This window comes from Mus musculus, chromosome Y (genome assembly GCF_000001635.26).
Source record: "Mus musculus strain C57BL/6J chromosome Y, GRCm38.p6 C57BL/6J".
In the NCBI taxonomy this organism is placed as follows: domain Eukaryota; kingdom Metazoa; phylum Chordata; class Mammalia; order Rodentia; family Muridae; genus Mus; species Mus musculus.
The window spans coordinates 49,571,378-49,597,444 of NC_000087.7; the positions used below are offsets into that span (position 1 = coordinate 49,571,378).

At 35.4% G+C, this 26,067-nt stretch overlaps 1 protein-coding gene across 1 annotated transcript; it reads left to right on the forward strand.

Annotated features, from left to right (window-relative positions):
• Window positions 1-1,201: 1,201 nt before the first annotated feature.
• On the forward strand, window positions 1,202-25,853 carry Gm21209 (predicted gene, 21209). The gene is made up of 7 exons (XM_017318707.1): window positions 1,202-1,319; window positions 6,655-6,721; window positions 7,406-7,440; window positions 22,338-22,455; window positions 23,222-23,321; window positions 25,366-25,464; window positions 25,824-25,853. The coding sequence occupies exons 1-7, from the start codon at window positions 1,202-1,204 to the stop codon at window positions 25,851-25,853; spliced, it is 567 nt and encodes a 188-aa protein (XP_017174196.1).
• The last annotated feature ends 214 nt before the right edge of the window (window positions 25,854-26,067 follow it).

Consider the following 26,067-nt stretch of genomic DNA (forward strand, 5'->3'; position numbering starts at 1 on the left):
GTCAGGGCCATAGAGAATTGGGAACCCTTGGAAGAGAAAAGCTTGGGGCCTGGGGATAGGATCAGAGAACCAGCTGCAGGACTGTGGGTCAGGGAACAGGGAGCCATTGGTGAGATGCCTTGGCGATTGTCCTGTGTGATATTCAGGATCCCTTAGAAACACACTGAGGATTCCTCCCTCCTCATTGTCTTCTCTATGGTGTGTTCCTTTGGTATAGACTGTATGAACATTGCAGACAGTAGAATGGCATAGGAAGATGAATGAAAAGAAGAAGAGGAGATAATTGTAAGAGATTCATAAGTCATTGGGGATGGATTCTGACCACAGATCTTTCTGTCTCAGTCTCCCATGTATTGGGATTAAAGACTTGCACCACCAAGTTCAGCTTTTTCTCTCAGTTTAGGTTCTGTAGGATGGGATCTATCTTTGTAGTTTCAGCTGGCCCGGCTTGGCCTGGCCTTGAACTTACAATCTTCAGATGTTTGAAATCCTCGGCTTCCCCAAATCCCTAATTTCTCCAATATAAGGTCTTTCTGTGTGGGTGGTGGTGGTAGTTCATGTTTTTTTGTAGACTTAGTGGTGGATCTTTTTGATATGAATATACAGTTACCATGTTCTTTATCTTTCTGGATAGAACTGTGAGTTTACGTTAGACTGAGATAAACTGGTAAACAGAATTGCTGATGTTTTGTTTAAAAATATTCTGTGGGAGATAGGACCAAAATTCAGATACCTCAAAGGTTAAAGGATGTTGCTCATCGTTTTTTGGGAGGAGGGGAGGACTCATAGGTTGAAGGTTGGCCAGTTTTTGTCTCTTTTTAAACTGAGAAATTGCAGACTAATAATTTAGGTTCTAAAGGAGGTTTTTAAAGAAGTGAGTTAAAGAAGTTTTTAAAACAAGTTGTGAGGGAGAGGGACATGATAAATGGGATACACGGAGGAAATGGTACGGGTAAGTGTATATATATATGCATCACCATATTGAATATGTACACAGAACTCTCTGATAAAGGCAATTGATTAAAAATATACATGTTAAGTAAAAAAAGAAATGATCTTTCATTGAGCTAAAATTATTATTTGATTTTTTGTTATTTTTAATTTTTTAAATGATAATTTTTAATCAGGTAACTAAGTTCTTTTTTTTCCTTTTTATTTTTATTGTTTTTTTTTTTTAAACTAAGAAGACTACTGTGTTCTTATGAGAAGAATGGCTCTTAAGAAATTGAAGGTGATACCAAAGGAAGGTTACTTATTACTTTTGGACTTTGATGATGAGGACGATGACATAAAAGTTTCAGAGGAGGCTCTTTCGGAAGGTATCGCATTTCCAGTATTAATTGTGTCCTGCAGTTCATTAGACTTTACCTAGTCACCTGAAATGGAAGAAGTCTTTGTTAAGAGTTTACATATACTTCATTTCTAATTTTACCTATATCTCTCTATTCCTATATACAAGGTTTTGCAGCACATAAACCTACTCTTGGAACTATATCAGCATATGTTGAGAGAGAAGAACTTTCTTGATTTCGCCTCAAGAAAAGACATGAACATTGTTCATATAATATGTTTGCCAAACATGAATTTATTTCATAAAACTTGCAAATAAATTATTTCCTTTCTTTTTCTATTATAACTTTTCCTTATTTACATTTCAAATATTATCCCCGTTTCTAGTTTCCACTCCAAAAAATCTCCTGTCCTCTCCCCTCTCCCCCATCTCCCCAACACATCATCTACCAATTCCTAACCCAGGTATTCCCCCATACTGGGGCATAGGATCTTTACAGGAACAAGTGTCTCTCCTCCCATTGATGCCTGACTAGTCCATCCTCTGCTACATAAGAAGCTGGAATCATATATCCCATTATTTGTTTTCATTGATTGGTGGTTTAATCCCATGGAATTGTGGGGTACTTGTTAGTTCATGTTGTTTTTTCTTCTATGGGCCTGCAAACTCCTTAAGCTCCTTAGGTATTTTCTCCAGCTCCATAATTGGGGACCCTGTGCTAAGTCCAAAGGATGTCTGTGAACATCCACTTTTTTATTTGTCAGGCATTAGCAGATCCTCTCAGGAGACAACTATATCATTCTCCTGCACCCAATCCCTTGTTGGCATCTTCAGTAGATTTGGTGGTTGTATATGGGATGGATCCCCAAGTGAGGCAGTCTCTGTATTCTTTTATTCTCAGCTCCAATCTTTGTCTCTGTAACTCCCTCCATGATAATTTGGTTCCCCATTCTAAGAAGGAACGGCATATCCACACTTTGGTCTTCCTTCTTCAGTTTCATGGGTTTTGCACATTTTACCTTGGTTATTCTGAGCTTCAGGGATAATATCCACTCATCAATGTGTGAATATCATGTGTGTTTTTTGTGATTGGGTTAACTCTCTTAGGAAGATATCATCCAGATCCATCCATTTGTATAAAAATTTCATGAATTCATTGTTTTTAATAGCTGTGTAGTAATTCATTAAGTAAATGTGCCATATTTTCTATATACATTCCTCTAAAGAGAGTCATCTGGGTTCATTTCAGCTTCTTGTTATTATACAAAAGGCTGCTATGGACAAAGTGAAGCATGTTTCCTTATTACAAGTTTGAACTTCTGGGTATAACCTTATCAGTTTATGAGGTCCCATTTGTCCATTTTTAATCTTATAGCACAAGACATTGGTAGTATTTTTTTTCAAGAATATCCCCCCTTTGCCCATGTATTCCAGGCTATTCCCCACTTTCTCCTCTATAAGTTTCAGTGTCTCTGGTTTTATGTGCAGTCCCTTGATCGACTTAGACTTGAGCATTGCACAGGGGATGAGAATAGATCAATTTACATTCTCCTACATGCGAACTGCCAATTGAACCAACACCATTTGTTGAAAATGCTGTCTCCTTTCCACTAGATGGTTTTAGCTCCTTTGTCAAAGATCAAGTGACTAAAGGTTTATTTCTCTGACTTCAGTTCTATTTCATTTATCTACCTGTCTACCACTATACCTGTACCATGTAGTGTTTATCACAATTGCTTTGTAGTGCACTTTGAGGTCAGGCATGGTGATTCCACAAGAGGTTCTTTTATTGTTGGGAATAATTTTTCCTATACCAGGTTTTTGTTTTTTGTTGTTGTTGTTGTTGTTGGTTTTTTGTTGTTGTTGTTGTTGTTGCTTGTTTGTTTTTTTCAAATTCCAGGAGAATTTGTAAATTGCCCTTTCTAACTCAGTAAAGAATTGAGTTGAAATTTTGATGGGGATTATATTGAATCTATAAACTACTTTTGGCAGAACAGCCATTTTTACTATATTAATCCTTCCAATCCATGAGCATGGGAGTTCTTTCCATGTTCTGAGATCTTGTTTCATTTCTTTCTTCAGAGACATGAAGTTTTTATCATATATATCTTTCACTTTCTAAGTTAGAGTCACACCAAGCTATTTTATATTATTTGTGAGTATTGTGAAGGGTGAGTTTTCCCAAATTTCTTTCTCATCCTCTTTTTCCTTTGAGTAGAGAAAGGCCACTGATATGTTTGAGTTAATTTTATATTCACCTACTGCACTGAAGTCATATATATGGTTACGATTTCTCTGGTGCATTTTTGGGTCACTGATACATGCTATCATATATTCTGGAAATAGTGATATTTTGACTTCTTCCTTTCCAATTTGTATTCATTTGTTTTCCTTTTGTTGTCTAATTGCTCTGGTTAGGACTTCAACTACTATATTCAATAGGTATGAAGAAAGTGGGCAGCCTTGTCTAGTCCCTGATTTTAATGAGATTGTTTCATTTAGTTTAATGTTTCCTACTCGTTTGCTGTCTATTGTATTTTTTTTTATGTTTAGATATGGGCCTTGAATTCCTGACCTTTCCTGGACTTTTATTATGAATGGGTGTTGTGTTTTGTCAAATGCTTTCTCAGCATCTAATGAGGTGATCATGTTGGTTTCGTCTTTGAGTTTGTTTCTATAGTGGATTAAGTTGACAAATTTCCATATATTAAACCATCCCTGCATTACAGGGATGAAGTCTACTTGACCATGATGGATGATCGTTTTGATGTATTCTTTTATTTGGTTTGCAGTGATTTTATTGAGTATTTTTGCTTCGAAATTCATAAGGGAAAATGGTCTGAAGTTTCCTTTCTTCATTGTGTTTTTGTATGGTTTGAATATAATTGTAATCTGGCTTCATAGAACAAATTCAATAGTGTTCCTTCTCTTTTGATTTTGCATAATAGTTTGAAGAGTTTTGGTATTAGGTCTCCATGTGTAAGACCCCGAAGATGGACCTCCTCTCAAGTCCAGTAAAGTCCCGGGATGAGCTGGCCAGCACCCCAGTGACTTGAGAGAAATCCACACCTGATGCAAACTGCAAGAGGTTTTATTATCAGCTAGCTAAGGACAAACTCCTTCCACTGTGCAGGGCAGGGGCGTATGACTCTGAGATGTGACAGAAGAAGGTTTTTATTAGCTAGCTGAGGAATTGGGATGAGTTGGGAGGAGAGTTTGGAGGAGTTGGGAAGAGATGGGAGGAGTGTTCTTCTCTGCCCAGATGTCCTTGTCAAAACTCCAATTTTGAATCTCTAGCTGTAAGGCTCAGAAACCAAAAGGATTTTTGGTGGCTGTAGAGAACATAGAGTCTCTTTCTGGCTGTATTTTTATAAATCAGGGAAAACAATCTTGGAGAATGTCCAGGTGCTTTACCTTCCAGGGAGAAACGCTCTAAGTTGTGGTCTCACATTTCCCACTCCTTCTAGTACATAGTTCTGATCTTATAAGTTAGAAAATTAAACCTCTGGCCCAGCTGCCAAACAAAGCCAACATGAGGTCACAGCTTTAGGATATGTAAGATTGAGAACCTCAGAAGCCCATTGAATGAGACAAAAGAGCCTCTTGCCATTGGGAGGAGGGAGGGAGGGAGGTTCCTGTGCAGTGCCCACTGTGTGTGAGCAGTGCCAGGCCAGTGGGCCATGGCAGGCTGGATGCCAGAACTGGGCACATGCTCGAGGTGTGGCAGCAGGGCTTGTGAGAATCATCAGGGAAAGTCCTTTTGATCTGAGTTCAAGTTTGCCAGAATGGTGGCACCAGACCAGGACAGGTACTCCTGTTTGAAATTTATGTGGCACCAAGATGGTTTCTGGTTCGTATGTTTTTTGTTTTTTTTTTGTTTTTGTTTAAGTTTTTTATTGTGTTTCAACATTTCCAAGGCATCTTTTCTGACCAGTTGTAGGTCCTTCAAGTGAGCTAGTGGGAGTTCTGAAAAAGAAACATGAGGGTCAAACATTCCACCTGCTTCTGTTAAAGGGGGGGGGGTCCCCAGTTGAGGAGTTCGAATGGTGTAAGTTTAAATTTCCCTGTGGTGTTCCATACTCAGAACAAGGTGAAGGGAAAAAGAGCTGCATAATCTTTTCTGCAGGTCTCTAAAACCAATTTAGTCAAGGTTTCTTTTAATGCTCTATTCATGTGTGTTTTTGAGCTTTACTAAAGTTTCTTTTATGAGTGTGGATGACATTGCATTTGGCGTATAAATGTTCAGAATTGGGAATTCATTTTGGCAAATTTTAACATTGATGAATATGAAGTGTCCCTCCTCTTTTTTTTTTTTTTTTGATAACTTTGGGTTGAAAGTCGAATTTATTTGATATTAGAATGGCTACTCCAACTTGTTTCTTTGTAACATTTCCTTGGATAATTGTTTTCCAGCCTTTTACTCTAAGGTAATATCTGTATTTGTCCCTGAGATTTGTTTCTAGTATGCTTGGTCTTGCTTACACATCCTGTCTGTTATTCTATGTCTTTTTATTGGTGAATTGTGTCTGCTGATATTATGAGATATTAAGGAAAAGTAGTTGTTGCTTCCTGTTATTTTTGTTGTTAGAGTTGGAATGTGATTCATGTAGCTTTCTTCTTTTAGGTTTGCTTCAAGATCAATTTCTTGGTTTTTCTAGAGTGTAATTTCCCTCCTTATATTGGAGTTTTCCCATTATTATCCACTTGATGGGCTGGATTTGTTCGAGCATATTGTGTAGATATCGTTTTTTTTCACAGAATACCTTGTTTTCTCAATCTATTGTAAAATTTTTTGATGCGTCTAGTAGCCTTGTCTGGCATTTCTTTTCCCTTAGGGTCTGTATGACATCTGCCCTGGATATTATGGCTTTCATAATCTCTGGGGATAAGTTAGGTATAGTTTTGATAGGATTTCCTTTATAAGTCACTTGACCATTTTCCCTTAGTGCTTTTAATATTCTTCTTTTTCTTTTCTTTTTTTTTTATTATGCATTTGGAGTTTTGATTTCTATATGATGGAAGAAATTTCTCTTGTGGTCCAAACTATTTGGAGTTTTGTAGGCTACTTGTATATTCATAGGCAACTCTTTCTTTAGGTTAGGGAAGTTTTCTTCTATAATTTTGTTGAATATATTCACTGTCCCTAAATTTGAAAAACTTACTTGTCATTGATACCTATTATCCTTAAGTTTTGTCATCTCCTTGTGTCCTGGATTTTCTCGGTGTAAATATTTCCTTTCTAAAATCTCTTCCAAAAATTTACATGGAGAGTTTTTCCAGATAAATTCAAATCGATAGTACTTTATTAACTATTACTTATATAGAATCCTTTCAAATGTTTCTGTTTTCTATTGTTAATACAGTAAAGAGCCCAGCATTTGATAAAAATGAGAATATATCGCCTCAAGCAGAAGCAGATGAAGATATGGGGTAACATTTTCAATATTTTTTGCCAGCTCAATAGATTACTTCATAAGTAGTGTTTGTATTACCTTCACTGGAGAAGTAGATTCAGGAAGATAGCAATACAAATCAGACACTGCTATATGTTGAGTTCAAGCCCAGCTTGAGGTCCTTCAGACCTTGTGATAACAAACACATAGCAACTAGTATAATATGACCACCTGCCTGAGATCTTCCAAGATATACACACAAAGAAAAGGAGAAAAATCATGAAAATAAGAGGGGGACCATCTGGCAAGAAGAAGGGTCTCAGCAAGAGTGGGAGAGTAATGAATAAACTACTGTGGGTGTAAATGTATGAATTGGTAAAAGTAAAGGATACAAGATCACTTTGATACTCCACCATGTAATATATACATATATATATATATATATATATATATATATATACATACACATATATATATATACATACATATACATATGTATATATATATACATACATATATATATACATACATATACATATATATATATGTATATATATATGTATATATATATATATATATGACATTTGTTCTTAACCAAACATTATATATTTATTATAAATAATTAAAAGAAAGTTGTTTTTAAAGTTTTGTGTGGGTAAGAAAAATGCCTACCAGTCCACTATATTTCTTGCATTAATTTTTTATTTTCCTTTCTTCACAGAGATGAAGTAGACAGTATGTTGGATAAATCTGAAGGTATGTGTTTTTGGAGGTATTTGCCTGTTTTTTAAAGAGGTCAGAAGAGGGCATCAGATTTCTAGACTGTATAGCAAAAGGGGATAATTTTGGGTTCACAGTAATTGTAGTTTCCTTTAAAACACATATGAGATAACTTCTCAGCAAACATTCAGAATGCAAGATTAGCTGAAGATGTAGCTCAGTGGTAAATCACCATTTAAAAGTGATGAGTTTCATCTTCAGTGGCAAAAATAAACAAACAAAAACAAACAAAGAAACAAAACAAAACAATAACAATAAAAACCCCAAACAAACCAACAAATGCACCAAATTAACAAAAATCCTACCAAACAAGCAAAACACAGTTATAAGTCTTGCAAATGAAATTTTAGGTTGTCCAGTTTGCCAAATTAACTGCAAATTGTAAAATGAGCAAGAAACCCAGTTTGCTCTTGTAAGGAAACAAGCAAAACCAGCAATAAGCATTTTAGGAGCCTAAACTTAGGCATGATTAGAGAAGAAAAAAAAAATATACAGTGGCTACCACAAGAGAACAAACCTCTCAGAGGGGCTAGAGAGATGGCTGTTTTGGTAACGTGCTTTATTTGAAAGTATATAAATTAAGGAGGGGGTCTTAAATCGGCTTTAAAAATGCAGGCTGCAACCCAGTGAAAAGTAGTTGGAGACAGCTTGCTGGCTAGCCAGGCTAGTGGCATTGGTGAGCTGCAGATTCAGAGAGAATCTGTCTCATGTTTTAAATTTGGGTAGTCAGAGGTGGTTCATGCCATAATCCCAGCAGTTGGTAACCAGGGTGAGGTCCAGGACTACAACCCTGCCTTGAAAAAAAAAAAAAAAAAAAAAAAAAAAGGAAGTTGGAATGTGATTGAGAATGCAGCAAATGTCTATTTGTCGCCCTCTTATGCATACTTATACTGGAATGTATATGCATCAGTTTTTTACAATACTCTTTATCTGATTTACACAATCCATTAAAATGATGGTTTTTGTCTTTTTGTTTTTTCTCTATGAGCAAATTGTCAATATTAAGAAAGTGTTATAATTTTGTAATCTCCACTGTATAGTACAAATAAACATCTTTCAAAAAAAATGATCAGCACACCTTAAAAGACACAAAGTCAGGGATGGAAAGATGGCTTAGAAATTAAGAGCACTTGTTGTTCTTGGACAGAACCAAGTTTTAGTTCCTAGGACCCACACAATGGCTCAAAACCATTTTTAATTCTATATCCATGGGTTTTGGAATTCTCTTCTAGTTTCTATGTGCACCACACATGCATGTTTATAAACACAAACATGCAAAAACAAATTACTTAAATAAATAAAACAATTGAAAATTACAAACAACAGCACCTTCATCTGAAACAAAGTAGGAGAGTCTTGTTTGGGATCCGTTTTATTTTAGCTTTCAAGTTAGTATTGTAAACTTGGAAAATGGAAAGCCTCTGGGTAGTAGTGGCAGCTAAAATACTACCTCCTTTTTGCTCTTCAATGACAGACGACTGATTGAGCCTTTCTCACCCTTAGTACACATGTGCAAACACTGCCAATCAGCAAGGGCCTTGGCTGAGATTGTTTTCCCGCTATCCAAACCCTGTTACCCAGTATGCTTTGTGGTAGTCATCAAGCCGAGTTCTTGTGGAAGCAAGGTTCTTGAGGAAGCATGGTAGGGAGAAGTCTCAGTAGAGGTAGTCAATTGTCTGTTGAAAGATGATTAATACTGTTTGAGCTGGGGGCCTGTGTGGGGAAGAAGGTGGAGGGGTGGAGGTGTTACTTTAGGAGTAAGGAGAGGAGGTGACCCTCACTGGACTCAGGAAGGTACTGCTTCCAGGCTCACAATCAACTTTTCCCACTTAGTTCTCTGCTGAGAAAAACAGAGAACTTCGCTAAGGGCAGGGGTTTGAACAGAATTATCTTCTAACAGAAAGCAGGAAGGCCAGGGAATTGGAGACCCTGGAAGTCTTCTTGGGGCTTGGGGAGGTGAGGAGTGAGTAAATTGGAAGTCAGTTAGTGGAGCCAACAGACTAAAACCTTCTTTTAGCTGCTGCTGCCTGCCAGGAATTCATTAAAAACGAACTGAAAACCAGTCTTCATTTACCTCTACCTGTTGTTAAAAGGGCAGATTCCCGAAATTTCTATGTATAGGCTCCAATTGCCTCAAAATACAGAGGCTCCTCTCAGCCTCAGAAGTGCTGGGACTTCAGACATAATTCAGGCCAGGTTGTTGTTATTTATTTGTTGTTTTGGTTTAGGACAGTAAGCTCTAACTCTATATCTCAGGATTGTCTGAAACCTCACCTGCAGCTTTGACTGGCCTTGAAACTGAAGTCCCCAGCCTTACAAATGTACCTGGGCCTGAGGAAATATGTGTTCTTTATTTTTTATATTTAAATTTTTGTTTGTTTGTTTGTTTGTTTGTTTGTTTGTTTTTTATTCCTTTTTTCCTTGTTGAAGATTGAAACCAGAGCTTCTTGCTGTAGCAGTAAAATATTTTTCCAGCCAGAAAAACTTTATATTTTAGATCTGCTTTAGATTTGTATTATGATGAAAAAAATTGAGGAGCTTGGTTATGATAAAAGCAACCATGATTTCATTTGGAGATTGAGATGCAAACACATTTACTCTAATTTATCAAAACCCTAGCAACAATGGGACCAAAATTTAGATCATCCTGTGATTGCATGTAAACCCACTTGAAGTCACAGTTAAAGCCATCATATTAGGTGTGTGTGTGTGTGTGTGTGTGTGTGTGTGTGTGTGTGTGTGTGTTTATTTACGTTTCAAATATTAGTCATTTCCTGGTTTCACCCCAGAAATTCCCTTTACCATTCCACCCTCCCTCTGCTTCTATGAGCATGTTCCCCCACCCACCAACACCCATGTCCCTGCTCTGGTATTTGCCTACACTGGGACACCAAACTTCACATGACCAAGGACCTCTCCTCTCACTGATGTTTGACAAGGACATCCTCTGCTATGTATTTAGCTGGAGCCATGGTCCCCCTCTTTGTTTGCTGGCTTCGTCCCTGAGTGCTCTGGGGGGAGGGGGGCGGTCTGCTTGGTTCATATTATTGTTCTTCCTGTAAGATTACAAACCCCTTCAGCTCCTTCAGTCCTTCCTCTAACTCCTCCACTGTGGACCCCATAATCAGTCTGATTGTTGGCTGTGAGCATGAGCCTCTGTTTTTGCCAACCTCTGGCAGAGCCCCTAAGGACACAGCATTATTAGGCTCCTTTCAGCAATCATTTGTTGGTACCCACAATAGTGACAGGGTCTGGTGTTTATATACGGGATGGATCCACAGGTGGGGCAGATTCTGAATGGTAGTTCCTTCAGTCTCTGCCCTGCACTTTGTCTCCATATTTCCTCCCAGTAGTATTTTGTTCCCCATTCTGAGAAGGACGGAAACATGCACACTTTTTTCTTCCTTCTTAAGGTTTATGTGGTCTGTGAATTACATTTTGGGTATTCTGAACTTTTAGGATAATATCCACTTATCAGTGAGTGCATACCATATTTTTTCCTTTGGGATTGTGTTACCTCATACAGGATGATATACTTTAGACATATCCGTTTGCGTGTGAACTTCCTGAAGTCATTTTTTCTTTATGGTCACTATACATTTTTATCACTATTTCTCTATAATACAGCTTGAGGTCAGGGATGATTCCCCCTGAAGTTCTTTTATTGTTGTGAATAGTTTTACAATATCCTGGATTTTCGTTATTCCAAATGATTTTGCATATTGCTCTTTCTATCTTTATAAAGAATTAAGTTTTAATATTGATGGAGAGGGCATGGAATCAGAGCTTACTTATGGCAAGATAGACATTTTTACTAAATTATTTGGGACACCAATCTATGGCCATGGGAGATCTTTCCATCTTCTGAGAATTTCAATTCTATCTTCAGAGACATGAAGTTCTTGTCCTACAGAACTTTGACTTGCTTTTTTCGTGTCACACCAAGGTATTAAAATATGAGACTATTGTGAAGAGTGTTGCTTCCATAACTTCCTTTTCAGCCTGTTTATCCTTTGAGTAGAGGAAGGCTACTGATCTATTTGAGTTAATTGTATATCCAATCACTTTGCTAAAGTTGTTTCTCAGGCTTAAGGGTTCTTTAGAGGATTTTTTTGGGGTCACTAAATATACTATCTTATTACCTATTAATAGTGATATTTTCATTTGTTCTTTTCCAATTTTTAACTTTTTGACCTCTTTTTGTTGTCTATTTAATCTGGCTAGAACTTCTAGTACTATAGTGAATAGGTAGGGAGAGAGTGGGAAGCCTTGTCATATATTAGTGGGATTGCATCGAGTTTCTCTCCATTTATTTTGATGTTGGATCCTGGTTTGCTACTATGTTTAGTTATGGGCCTTGCTTTCTGAATCTATCCAAGACTTCATCATGAAGGTGTGTTGATTTTTTTTAAATGATTCCTCAGCGTCTAATGAGATAATACTGTGTTTTTTTCCTTGAGATTCTTTACATATTGGATTACATTGATGGATTCCCATATATTGAACCATTCCTGTATCCCTGGGATGAAGCCACTTGATCATGAAGGATGATCATTTTGATGTGTTCTTGGATTGTGTTTAACAGGATGTTATTGAGTATTTTTGCATCAATATTTATTTAGTTAAATTGGTCTAAAGTATCCTGTCTTCACTGGGTTTTTGTATGGTTTGGGTATAAGAGTAAATGTGGCTTCATAGAACAAATTAAGTAGTGTTCATTTTCTTTTGTTTTTGCATAATAGATTGAAGATTGTTGGTATTGGTGTTTCATTGAAAGCCTGATAGAAATCTGTACTAAACCCATCAGATACGGGGCTTTTTTTTTTTTTTTTGAGGGGGGAGCTCTTAATGACTGCTTCTATTTCTTTGGGGATTATGGGAGAGTTTACAGGGTTTATCTCAACCTGATTGAAATTTAGTACCTGACATCTGTCTAGATAATTGTCCAATTCATCCAGATTTTCCACTTTTGCTAAGTTACAGGCTTATATAGTAGGATCTGATGATTTTTTTGGATTTACTAAGTATCTGTTGTTATGTCTCCCTTTTCATTACTGGTTTTGTTAATGTTGATATTTTCCCTGTGCCCTGTAATTAGTCTGGCTTATGTTTTATCTATCTTGTTGACTTTCTCAAAGGTCCAGCTCCTAGTTTGTTTGATTTTATGTTATAGTTCCTTTGTTTCCACTTGTTTGATTTCAGCCCTGAGTGTGATTAGTTCCTGCCTTCAACTCCTCTTGGGTGAATTTCCTTCCTGTTATTCAAGGGGTTTTAGGTGTGCTGTCAACCTACTACTGTATCTTCTCTCCAGTTTCTATTTAGAGGCATTCAGAGCTATGAGATTCCCTTTAACACTGCTTTAGTTGTGTTCCACAACTTTCAGTATGTAGTAACTTCATTTTTTTTAAACTCTAAAAAGTCTTACATTTATTTTTTTTTTATTTCTTCCCTACCTGATTTATCACTGACTGGATTTTTGTTCACCTTCTACGTGTACATGGGTTTTCAATTATTTATATTATTATTTCAGATCAGCCTTAGTCCTTGGTGATTAGATAGGATGTATGAGATTATTTGGATATTTTTATATCTGTTGAGGCATGTTTTGTGACTGATTATATTGTTAATTTTGGAGAAGGCGTCATGAGGTGCTGAGCAGAATGGACAATTTTTGTTCTAGAATAAATTGTTCTATAGATATCAACTAATGTATTTGTTTCATAACTTCTGTTAGTTTAACTGTGTCTTTTTTTTAATTTTTCTTTCCAGGATCTTTCCATTGATGAGGAGGGTTGTTGAAGTCTTCTGCTATTATTGTGTGTGGTGCAATGTGCATTTTGAGCTGTACTAAAGTTTCTTATATGAATATGGATGCCATTGCATTTGGACTATAAATGTTTAGAATTGAAAATTCATCTTGGTAAATTTTAACTTTGATGAATATGAAGTGTCACTCCTTGTCTTTTTTGATAACATTGGGTTGAAAGTCAAATTTATTTGATATTAGAATGGCTACTCCAAATTTGTTTCTTTGGAACATTTGCTTAGAAAATTGTTTTCCAGCCTTTTACTGTAAGGAAATGTCTGTCTTTGTCCCTGAGGTTTGTTTCTGGTATGCTGGGTCTTGCTTACACATCCAGTCTGTTTGTCTATTTCTTTCTAATTGGTGAATAGAATATGGTGATATTAAGAGATACTAAGACAAAGTCTTTGTTTCTTCCTGTTATTTTTGTTGGAATTTTGTTCATGTAGCTATCTTCTTTTAGGTTTACTTCAAGATTAATATCTTGCTTTTGCTAGCATGTGATTTCCCTCCTTATATTGGAGTTTTCCCTTTATTATCCCTTGAAGGGTTTGGTTTGTTCAAAGGTATTGTGTAAATATTGTTTTTTCACGGAATACCTTGTTTTCTCAATCTATGGTAAAATAGTTTTACTGCATATTTTAGCTTTGGCTCTTATTTCTGCTCTCTTAGTGTCTGTATGATATCTACCGTGGATCTTATGGCTTTCATAGTCTCTGGGGAGAAGTTAGGTGTAATTCTGATAGGAATTCCTGTATATGTTACTTGACCATTTTACCTTACTGCTTTTAATATTCTTTCTTTGTTTTGTTCATTTGGTGCTTTGATTAATATATGATGGCAGGGATTTTTGTTTTTGTTGTTGTTATTCTGGTCCAAACTATTTGGAGTTCTGCATGCTTCTTGTATGTTCATGGACATCTCTTTCATTAGGTTAGGAAAGGTTTCTTTTATAGTTTTGTTGAAGATATTCACTGGCCCTATAATTTGGAAATCTTACTTCTCATCTACACCTGTTATCCTTATGTTTTTTCTTCTCCTTGTGTCCTAGATTTCCTGGATGTACTTAATTTTACTTAATTTTTAAAATCTGTTTCAAAAACTCAAAATGGGCAGTTTTTCCAAAGAAATTCAAATTGATAGTACTTTATTAACTATTGCTAATATTGCATACTTTCAAATGTTTACATTTTCTATTGTCAATACAGTAAATAATCCAGCAATTGGTAAAGATGAAAATATATCGCCTCAAGTAAAAGGAGATGAAGACATGGGGTAATATTTTCAATTCTTTTTCTTTTTTTCTCTTTTTTTTTTTTTTCTTTCTTTTTTTTTTTTTTTTGCCAGTTCAATAGAGTACTTCAAAAGTAGTGTTTGTGTTACCTTCACTGGAAAACTAGATTCAGGAAGATCAGCATTTCAATGTCAGATGCTGATATATGTTAAGTTCAAGCCCAGCTTGGGATCCTTTAGACTTTGTGATCACAAACACATAGGAACTCATACAATAGGACCACCTGCATGTGATCTTTGACACACTCAAAGAAAAGGAGAAACATCATAAAAATAAGTAGGGGACTATCTGGGGGAAAAAAGGGTCTTGGCAATTGTGGGAGAGTTATGAATAAACTCCTTGTGGGGTGTAAACGTATGAATTGTTAAAAGTAAATAATCCAAGTTCAAGTTGGTAGTCCACCATATATTTTATATGCATATGACATTTGTTCCAAACCAAACATTATATATTTATTATAAAAAATTAAAGAAGGTTCTGTGTAAAGTTTTGTGTGTGGTAAAAAAAATGGCCTACCAGTCTACTATATTTCTTGCTTTAATTTTTTATTGTTCTGTCTTCACAGACATGAAGTAGGCAGTATGTTGGATAAATCTGGAGGTATGTGTTTTAGAAATATTTCCCTGTTTCTTGAAGAGGCCAAACGAGGGAAACAGATCTCTATAGAACCTATAGCATAGGGGGATAATTGTAGACTTCACAGAAATTATAGTTTTCGTTAAAAAATACACACAGATAACTTCTCATCCAACATTCAAAACTAAAGATTAACTAAAGATGTAGCTCAGTGGTAAAGCACCATTAAAAGTTATAAATTTCATCTTCAGTGGTGAAAACAAAAACAAAAACAAAAAACCAGCAAAAAAAAACAAACCCAGCAAATTAAAAAAAAAAAAAAAAAAAAAAAAAAAAGCACCAGAGAAACAAAACACAGCAATAAGACTAGTAAATGAAATGTCAGTTCGTCCAGTGTGCCAAATTAGCTGCAAATTGTAAAGTGAGCAAGAAAACCAATTTGCTGTTGTAAGGAAACAAGCAAAACCACCACTAAGCATTTTTGGAGCCTAAACTTAGGCATGATTAGAGAAATAGAAAAAGAAACCAAACAAACAAAAAACAAACAAACAAAAAATTGCAGTGTCTATAGCAACAGAACAAACCTTGAAGAGTGGCTAGAGAGATGGCTGTTTTAGTAAAATGTTTTTCTTGAAAATAAAAGTGGGGGCCTAGAATCCACTTCTAAAATGCAGGCTGCCAACCAGTGCTGAGTAGGTGGAGACAGCTTGCTGGCTAGCCGAGGTAGTGGCATTGGTTAGCTGCATATTCAGAGAGAACCTATCTCAAGTTTTAAGTTGGGTCAGTCAGTGGTGGCACATGCCTTAATCCCAGACGTTGGGAGGCAGAGGCAGGGAGATTTTTGATTTTGATGCCACCCTGGTATACAGGGTGAGTTCCTGGTTAACCAGAGCTATACAGATAAACCCTGACTTGAAAAAAAAAAACTGAAAATGAAAAAGAAATTTGGAATATAATTGAGAATAAAACAGATGTCTATATCTGGCCTCCTTATGCACCCATATACTGAAATGTATACACTCCATTTTTATCCTGAAACTATTTATGATTTACACAATCCATTAAAATTATGTTTTTTTTTGTTGCTGTTTTGTTTGTTTGTTTGTTTGTTTTTCTGTTTCTGGAAATAGACAACATTAACAAAGTCATTTTTTATACTCTCCATTATATAGTAAAATTAAACATCTATCGTGAGAAATGGTCCAGCACACTTTAAAACACACACAGGATAGGAATGGAAAGATGGCTTAGAAATTAAGAACACTTGTTGCTTTTGTACAGAACCAAGGTTTAGTTCCTAGAACCCACATAATTCTCAAAATCATTTTTAATTCTAGATCCAGGGATTTTGGCATCCTATTCTAGTTTCTAGGGGAACTAGTCATACATGTTATATAAATACAAACATGCAAAACACTTTAGTTTAAAAAAAAAAACCAAAAAAAAAAAGAAACAAAAAAACAAAACAAACAAACAAACCAAAAAACAATGTAGAGTTACATAGAACAGTCCCTTCATCTGAAACAAAGTAGGAGAGTCGTCTTTGGAGTTCATTTTATTTTAACTTTCAAGTTAGTATTGCAAACTTAGAAAATGGAAAGCCTCTGGGTAGTAGTGGAAGTTAAAATACTACCCGCTTTTTGAAGCTTTAATCACAGATGACTGAAAGAGCCTCTCTTACCCTTAGTACTCATGTGCAAACACAGCCAATCAGCAATGGGCTTGGCTGAGATTATTTTCCTGCTGTTCAAACCCTGTTACCCAGTATGGTGGCTACAAAGAGTTCTTGAGGAAGCAAAATTCTTGAGGAATCATGGTAGGATGAAGTCTCAGTGGAGGTAGTCAATTGTCTGTTGGTTAATCCTGGTTCAGCTAGGGGTCTGGGTGGGGATGAAGGTGGAGTTTTGGAGGTGTTTCTTCAGGAGTAATGAGATTAGGTGACCCTCACTGGACTCAGGAAGTTGCTACTTCCAGGTTCACAATCGACCTTTCCCACTTAGGCCTCTGCTGAGAAAAACTGAGAACTTCACTGTAAGTGCAAGAGTTTGAACAGACTAGCTCCTAGCAGAAATCAGGAAGGCCAAGGAAATGGAGACCCTGAAAGTATTCTTGGGGACTGGGGATGTGAGGTGTGAGTAAACTGGACTTCACTTAGTGTATGAAACAGACAAAACCCTCTTCTGTGCAACTGCTTCCCACCAGGAATTTATTAAAAAGAAACTGAAGACCAGTCTACATTTTAACGTGTTGTGAAAATGCCACATTGCCGAAATTTCTATATATAGGTTCCAAACTGCCTCAAATACTAGAGGCTTCTCTCAGCCTCAGAAGTGCTGGGAATTCAGACATAATTCAGACCAGGCTGTCTTTATTTATTTGTTGTTTTGGTTTAGGAAAGTAACCTCTAGCTCTATATCTCAGGATTGTCTGAAACCTCAATTGCAGCCTGGACTGGCCTTGTACCTGAAGTCCTCAGCCTCAGAAATGTAATGGGGCCCGAGGAATCATGCCTTCTTTATTTTTTATATCTAAATTTTGGGGGTTTTTATTTTTCATTCCTGAAGATTGAAACCAGAGCTTCTTGCTGTAGCAGTAAAATATTTGTCCAGCCAGGAAGAATTTTATATTTAAGATTTGTCTTAGATTTGTATTGTGATGAAAAAGGTTGAGGAGCTTGGTTGTGATAAGAGCAACTATGGTTTTATTTGGAGATTGAGATGCAGACACATTTACTCTAATTTATCAAAAAACTAGCAGGAATGGGAAAAATTTAGATCATCCTGTGATTAGATGTAAACCCACCTGAAGACACAGTTAAAGCCATCTGTGTGTGTGTGTGTGTGTGTGTGTGTGTGTGTGTGTGTGTGTGTGTGTGTGAGTGTGTATGTATTTATTTACATTTCAAATATCAGCCATTTCCTGGTTTAATCCCAGGAAATCCCTATTCCATTTGACACTTGCTTTGTTTCTATGAGCCTGTTCCCTCACCCACATACTCCACCTCCCTACCCTGGCATTTGCCTACACTGGGGCATGGAGCTTTCACAGGACCAAGGACCTCTCCTCCCACTGATGTCTGACAATACCATCCTCTGCTCTATATGCCGCTAGAGTCATGGGTGCCCCTCTTTGTTTGGTGGCTTAGTCCCTGAGTGCTCTGGTCTGTCTGCTCGGTTCATATTGTTGTTCTTCCTGTAAGGTTGCAAACCCCTTCAGCTCCTTCAATTCTTCCTCTAACTGCTCCCCTGGGGACCCCATGATCAGTCTGATTGTTGGCTGTGAGCATCAGCCTCTGTTCTTGCCAAGCCCTGGCAGAGCCTCTCAGGAGACAGTCATATTATGCTCCTATCAGCAAGCACTTGTTGGTATCCACAATAGTGACTGTGCCTGGTTTCTGTATATGGGATGGATCCAAAGGTTGGACAGAATCTGGATGGTCATTCCTTAAGTCTCTGCCCTGATCTCCACATTTCCTATCAGGAATATTATGTTCCCCATTCTAAGAAGGACTGAAACACCTACACTTTTGTCTTCCTTCTTCTTCAGCTTCATGTGGTCTGTGAATTACATTTTGGGTATTCTGAGCTTTTAGGGTAATATCCACTTATCAGTGAGTGCATACCATGTTTTTTTTTCCTTTGAGATCACACAGGATGATATATTTTAGATCTCTCCATTTCATGAAGGCATTGTCTCTGTACCATTACCATACATTTTTGTATCACTATTTCTGCATAATACAGCTTAAGGTCAGGGATGATTCCCCCTGAAGTTCTTTTATTGTTGAGAATAGTTTTGGGATATTCTGGAGTTTTGATATTCCGAATGGTTTTGCATATTGCTCTTTCTGTCTCTACGAAGAATTGAGTTTCAATTTTGATGGAGAGTGCATGGAATCTGTAGATTGCTTTTGGGAAGACAGCCATTTTTACTAACTTAATCTATGACCATGGGAGACCTTTCCATCTTCTGAGATATTTCAGTTTCTTTCTTCAGAGACTTGAAGTTCTTGTCATAGAAATCTTTCACCTGCTTGGTTTGAGTCACATCAAGGAACTATAATTTGTGACTTTTGAAAGGTGTTGTTTCCATAATTGCCTTTCAGCCTGTTTATCTTTTGAGTAGAAGAAAGGTACTGTTTTGTTTGAGTTAATTGTATATCTAGCCACTTTGCTGAAGTTGTTTTTCAGGTTTATGGGTTCTCTGATGGAATTTTTGTGGTCACTTAAGTATACTATTTTATTATCTGCTAATAGTGATATTTTGATTTATTCCTTTCCAATTTTTATTCCTTTGACCAATTTTTGTTTTCTAGTTGCTCTGTCTAGAACTTGTAGTACTATAGTGAATTGGTAGGGAAAAAGTAAGAAGCCTTGTCTAGTCCTGTCTTGTCTTATTTTAGTGGAATTGCATCAAGTTTCTTTCCATTTAATTTGATGTTGGCTTCTGGTTTGCTTCTATATTTAGGTATGTGCTTAAAATTCTTAATCTATCCAAGACTATTATCATGAAGGTTTGTTGATTTTTTTTCAAATAATTTCTCTTCATCTAGTGAGAACTGTGTGTGAATTTGCTTCAATATATGTGTGCATGTTTGGATGTGTGTGTCTGTGTGTGTGTGACAGATACATATATATGTATCTGATGAATCCGATTGTTTCATAACTTCTCATTAGTTTCACAGTGTCTCTTTTTCATTTCTTTTTTTTCCAGGACCTCTGCGTTGCTCAGAGTGGGGTGTTGAAGTTTCTCACTATTATTATATGGGGTACAATATGTACTTTGAGTTCTAGTAAAATTTCTTTATGAATTTGGTTGCCCTTGTATTTGGAGCATAGATATTCAGAATTGTGAGTTCATCTTTGATGAATTATCCTTTGATAAGCATGAAGTAACATTACTTACCTTAAAAAACAAAAAAAAGTACTTTGTGAACCTCCTCTTTTCACAGTAGGCCCTCTTGACTACTGAGGCTTTTTTTGTAACAGCTTTGAAGGAATTTTAAAAGGAAAAAAAATAGATGTAAACAATTTCACAGTTCCATGTACTCATAGCTAAGTGATATGTATACAAAATTCTGTACATGAAACATATTTTCATTGATCCAGTGCTAATTTTATATTAAGTCAGTTTCTTTTCTAGGAGTCTTCTGTGCTTCCTTCTTTATATGGCACAGTGCAAAACTGAATTCTTTAATGTAACCCTTATAACTTATTTTTAAATTTTATGTTATGGTTATTGTTTTTTTTTTCTTTCACGTGTGTATGTGCACAACTAGTGTGTCTTGTACCTGAGGAAGCCAGATGAAGGCCTTGAATCCCCTGAAACTGAAGTTATAGGTAGTGAGCCACCTTGTGGGTTTTGGTACTCCAATCTCAGAAAGCTGGAAGGGAACCAGTGCTCTTAACTGCTGAATCATCTCTCCAATCCCTTCATTGTTTTTTTTTTCTTTTTATGAAATGAATTATGTAACTGTAAGTGGAAGACAACTTACTAAACAATGAGAGAATGATACTCAGATTCTAAAGTATCTGTTTTAAATTATATGTAACTGAATGCTAAGTGAGCTTTCTCAGAAGACAGTAACTTGTCTTTGAGATATGGTGTCATTATGTAGTTCAGGCTGGCCTGCATTTTCCTATTTAACCTATGCAGTCTTTACACTGGAAATCTCCTGCTTAAGCTTCCAATACTAGGATCATACACACACAAAAAAAAACATCTTTACATGGCTTACTAAACAATGCTCCTAATACCTATTTTTGGACTTATTTATGTGTATTAGTGTTTTGCTTACAGTTATATATGTGCACCACATGTGTACCTGTTGTTCAGATATCAGTTGATTATTTCAGATACCTGGAACTGGAGTCAGATAGTTGTGAGCCACCATATGAGTGCTAGACACCAAACCTATGTCCTTTGCAAAGAACAGGAAGTACTCTTAACTGCTGAGCCATATCTCTACCCCCATGAAACAATATTATATTTTTAAAAAATAATATTTTGCTTCTTTCAAGTTACCCATTTTACCAAATTATTTTTTTTCAACTGAAGGATTTGCTCTATTTAGAGGAGGCAGAATAATCATTTAATAATCTGATTTTGTCTAGTACTATGTATGGTGAGAATATTAAACATGTACACCGAAATATAGCTTCATCCTAGTTACTGAAAGCTAACTGTGCATGCTAGAAAGGTACTAAACATTTTCTGAAGCATTACAATTTTCATGAACTGCAGCAGTTACTGATCAAAAGTTCCTACCATAATTTTCTTCAAGTGTTTTTTTAAAGGATATGTTCTGAAATATAATTACCAATTCACTTTAGAAATAATTTTATTTTGATTAAAAAAAACTTGGAGATCATTGTTTTAAACATAGATTTTAACATTTTTATCTATTTTTATTTATATAGGTATTTTGCCTATAAGTATGTCTGTGAGTCATATACATATGTACCTGGTGCATGCAGAATTTAGAACAGGGCATCACATCCCCTGGAACTGGAGTTGGAGATATTTGTGCACATTATGTAGGTGCTAGGAATCAAACGCAGGTTTGATTCTGACAGGGTCTCATTTGTAGCTCTGACTGTCCTGGAACTCAGTATGTTGACCAGGTTAACCTGGAACACACAAATATCTCTCTGCCTTTTCCTCCAGAATACTAGGATTAACATGGGAACCAATATGACCGGTTGCCCTCTTATTTTAATTGAATATTTTAAACAATGGGTCTAACAGTTCTACAGTCAAGTTTGTTCTTTCAGTTGCATCATCTTTTTTAGATTTGGAAAAGAATTAGCCTTTATTAAAAGTGTTTCCCTATGAAGAATTAAGTATACTTTTGATCCTTTTTTTTGTGCATTTGTTCTTTTGAAAACTGTTCTTGAAGCTCAAAATTATTTTCCTTACAGAAATTAAAATTCAGATAAGATTAGATATTTCTTATCCAAAATACATGGACTGTTTTTTTCTATGTTGTGGAACATTTCTGTAGACTTTACAGGTTGAACATCCTTCATCTGAACATACCAAACCCTAAGTATTCTAAAGTATGAAGCATGTTTGTGATATCTATCATTTAATTTTAAGTTTCCATAGCATTATTGAATGAAATTTATCTATATCTATTTTTACTTGAATACATGGAATCATCTAATTTTTCTTCAAAATGACTCTTTATTTTTAATATAGATGACATTTATAAGACGCTTCACATAAAGAGAAAATGGATGGAAACTTATGTCAAAGAATCTTTCAAATGCAGCAACCAGAAATTAGAAAGATTTTGCAAAACGAACGAACGAGAGAGGTAGAGTTGTTATATTTGTAGGGTCAAATGTGTATCATTTTAAAAATTATATGTGGCTGAAGTTTAAAAAAAATTATATCATGTCTGATTCTTTAGTAAAAATGTGTGGCTTTGATTTTGTCTAAACAGTTAACCCTATAACATCATGCCTTCAAGCAAACTAAATCTAATTCATAGAAATCTATGAAAATTTTATTTTCTGCTTTAAGTCAATGTTAATGAGATTTAAATTTTAATTTACATTCATTGTGGAAATACAGAAGTCTTGCACATAGTCTTAGGAATGTAATTTATGGATTATTATGTTTAACAATATTCAAAAGGAACAACTACAATTACATATGCAGACAATTTGTATATTTTATTTGACATGTTTTGCACTGTCTTTACTAAGGCAATGTATGAAAAATAAATTAGAACTTATATTTGGTAGAAAATAATGAAAAAAAAACACATTGAAATATAATTAAATTTTGTACATGTATATATATATATATATATATGTGTGTGTGTGTGTGTGTGTGTGTGTGTGTGTGTGTTACGTGTGTGTTGTTTGTGTTTATATTTCTTTAATTTTGAAAAGCTAAAACGTAAATGAAAACCTCTCTGATAATATGTTAGGGGAAAAATCTATAATGATTTCCCATTAGATATTTTATACTGCTATTTTTCTTTTTATAGTATGAAATGTTCAATTGAATTTGTTCTGAGTGTTCTTTTTCATATTGGTATGAAATGTGCCTGCTTTTGTTACTGTGCTTTACAGGAAGAACATCAACAACAAATTTTGTGAGCAGTATATAACTACATTTCAGAAGTCTGATATGGATGTACAGAAATTCAATGAAGAAAAAGAAAAATCAGTGGTTGGTACCATAAAAAAAACTTAATATTTAACCTAGTATTACTAAGTAGGAATGGAACAACTAGCCTTGAGTTGAGCATATGAAACTAAATTAAGTTCCATTATCTATCTATCCTTGCTTCTGTTCTAGTCTTACTGAGATATAAACTATTGATTGCATACTATATCAATGAAAACGACTAGGCATTTTATGGTATACCAGATCATAAGTTTTCAAGAGGCAGACATTTGCAGAAAGATCAAGAGATGATTACCAGTGACTACAAAAAAAAAAAATAAAACAAAAAAAAAAAAAAAACAAAAAAAACCACAATATATCAGAGTTCAAAGAAGAGAGAAAGCTTATTTATTGGTTTCACCTGGACTCTGTTGTTTATATTAAAAAACCAACTCAATTTGGTAAATCAGTTCTTACAGTCCTAAATTTAGTAAAGATTTAGTAATAACAGAGGATGGAAACAAACAATCTCAACAGCCCTGGAAGAATTTTCCTGTGGAAGAATATCAGCAAACAATTTTAGATCACGTCTCCATTACTCTACCTGTAGAGTCATCACCTGGTTTCCAAGTAAGATCTGAGACAACGATAATCATATTAACCATTTTATTTTATTTACTGGTTAATAGTTTGGAAAGTATTCAATTTGAAAGGAACAGCAAATTCATTCTTGCCTCAGAAGGCATTGAGGAACCTGCCATTATGAGTCAGTTCTGGAAAGAGATAGGAACTAAAGATAAATAATAAATACTCCAATTGAAGACAGTTTTTAAACATTGGACTCTGGATGACATTTCAAGGGAAAGTGATCATCCCTGTAAATAAGGAGTCTAAAGACAGAACAGCAGGGTACTTCAAGATTTGTAATTCTGCATATGGCAGCTGGTGAGAGGGAGCCAGTAAAGGAAGAGAACCACTGGTAGAAAGAAAACTACCATGAGTGAAGGAAAGTTTTAAAGAAGAAAAGATCCCTAAATGTGTCATATGCTGCATGTGGGCCCAATAAGATTGATTTACAGGGCTGGAAGATGGTTTAATTGGTAATCTTTCTCCCGTGTAGGCATGGAGACCCCAGCTTATATTCCCTGCATTGGGATGAATGCCCACACCACCACCACCAACAACAAAATAAACAACAACAAACTAGCAACACTAAAAACAAACCACCACCACAACAACAAAAAAAAGTTGGTGTGGTTGTGAGCATTTTAAAACAACCAATCTCAGATTTAGTTCAGAGAAAAGAAGATCTCCAGATCTTTGTAGCCACCAGGTGTAGCATAAATGATGAGCTCTAGGTTTAGTGAGATTCTGTCTCTGAAACAGTACTGTGAAATCAAAGATGACACCCAATATTAACCCTTTGTCTCCAAATGTATGCAGGTGCACTTTTTTTAAAGATAAGCATTGCAAATTAGAGGTAATTTTACTTAATTATGATGATTTGAGTGCAAATGTGAGGTAAAAAATTGATCACAGTGAATAAAGGGCAAAACAGGATTGTAGTAGCCCAAGGTGAAAAGGTGTAAAGGGCTTGTCTTAATTTTTTTTTAAATGCAAATTATCATGGTTGTGCGCAACCCTAAAGAATACAATGAGAACTTTATGTTACTACTTCTATGTGTTGCTTGAGATTGGAATCTAGAGAAAACCAATCTAAGCTTCCAAGACTAGGATTTTACCGAGTTCATGTATACATGGTGCATGCCTATAAACATAAGAACTTGGGAGGCTAAGGCCAGTCTGTGCATTATGAAAAACTCTTTCACATTAAAAAAAAATTCCTACCCCACAATTGGTAGCATAATGTTATTTCATATTATTGTAAATATATATATATATTTAGTCAAAATAGTTGTTAAAATTTTAAATCAGTTGGAAAACTATTCCTTTTAACTTTCATATAGAATTATTTTTGCTCACATAAATGTTTTAGTATTAGATATACATTTAGTGTTTTATTGTTAGACTACCATGCATGTTGCATGGCAGTAACAACAAAAATAAACAGAATTGTTATACTAATGTTTTCCTTTTACATTTGTAGAATAGTTGTCAAAAAGAACAACAAGCATTGAAACTGTCCAAATGTAGTCAGAACCAGACCCTGGAAGCAGTTAAAGAAATGCATGAGAAGTCCATGGAGGTATGTTGCACATGGTCCATAAAATGACCTTAGGAATCTAAATATGTTTTAATAATCATAAAGTTTTAACTACTTATTATTTTGAATTATTTCTTACTGAAATGACTGCTATTATCCATAAAATCCTAATGGCTTTGTATGAATTATTAAAGTTATGAAATGATAAAATGGGAATTTGACCTCAGATGTACCTCATACTTTAATAACACTATAATTATCCTGCTTTATTAAACATAACCCTAACACTAACCCTAATCCTAATCCTGACCTTAACCTTTACCCTATACATCATCTGCACAGAATCTTTCATATTTGTATCCTTGGGAATTTATTTAATAAGAGGTACTTTTCTGTTTTAGGTTTTGATGAACTTGGGGACCAAGTACTAAGATATGCTTTTTGGTGTAGATGGTGAACTGAGAAAAAAAAATGTCTATGTTTGAAAGAGCCATCATGGAGAATAATCTGAAGTTCTCTTCTACTTTCCCATCTTCAGAAAAATGAAGCATGAAAAATTTTCACTTGCTGGTATATATATAAACAAATAAAAAAATCTCTAACTTTTTTGTTTCCTATGAAACAGAGTTTTAAAGTTTCTTTAAT

What these genes read in the sequence shown, in the direction of transcription:
- Gm21209 (XM_017318707.1), top strand. Translation starts at nt 1,202, where the DNA reads ATGAGAAGAATGGCTCTTAAGAAATTGAAGGTGATACCAAAGGAAGGT. An exon ending in AGAGGAGGCTCTTTCGGAAG is followed by an intron (nt 1,320 to 6,654) that starts GTATCGCATTTC and finishes TTGTTAATACAG; the next exon opens with TAAAGAGCCCAGCATTTGAT. An exon ending in TGCATGAGAAGTCCATGGAG is followed by an intron (nt 25,465 to 25,823) that starts GTATGTTGCACA and finishes TTTCTGTTTTAG; the next exon opens with GTTTTGATGAACTTGGGGAC.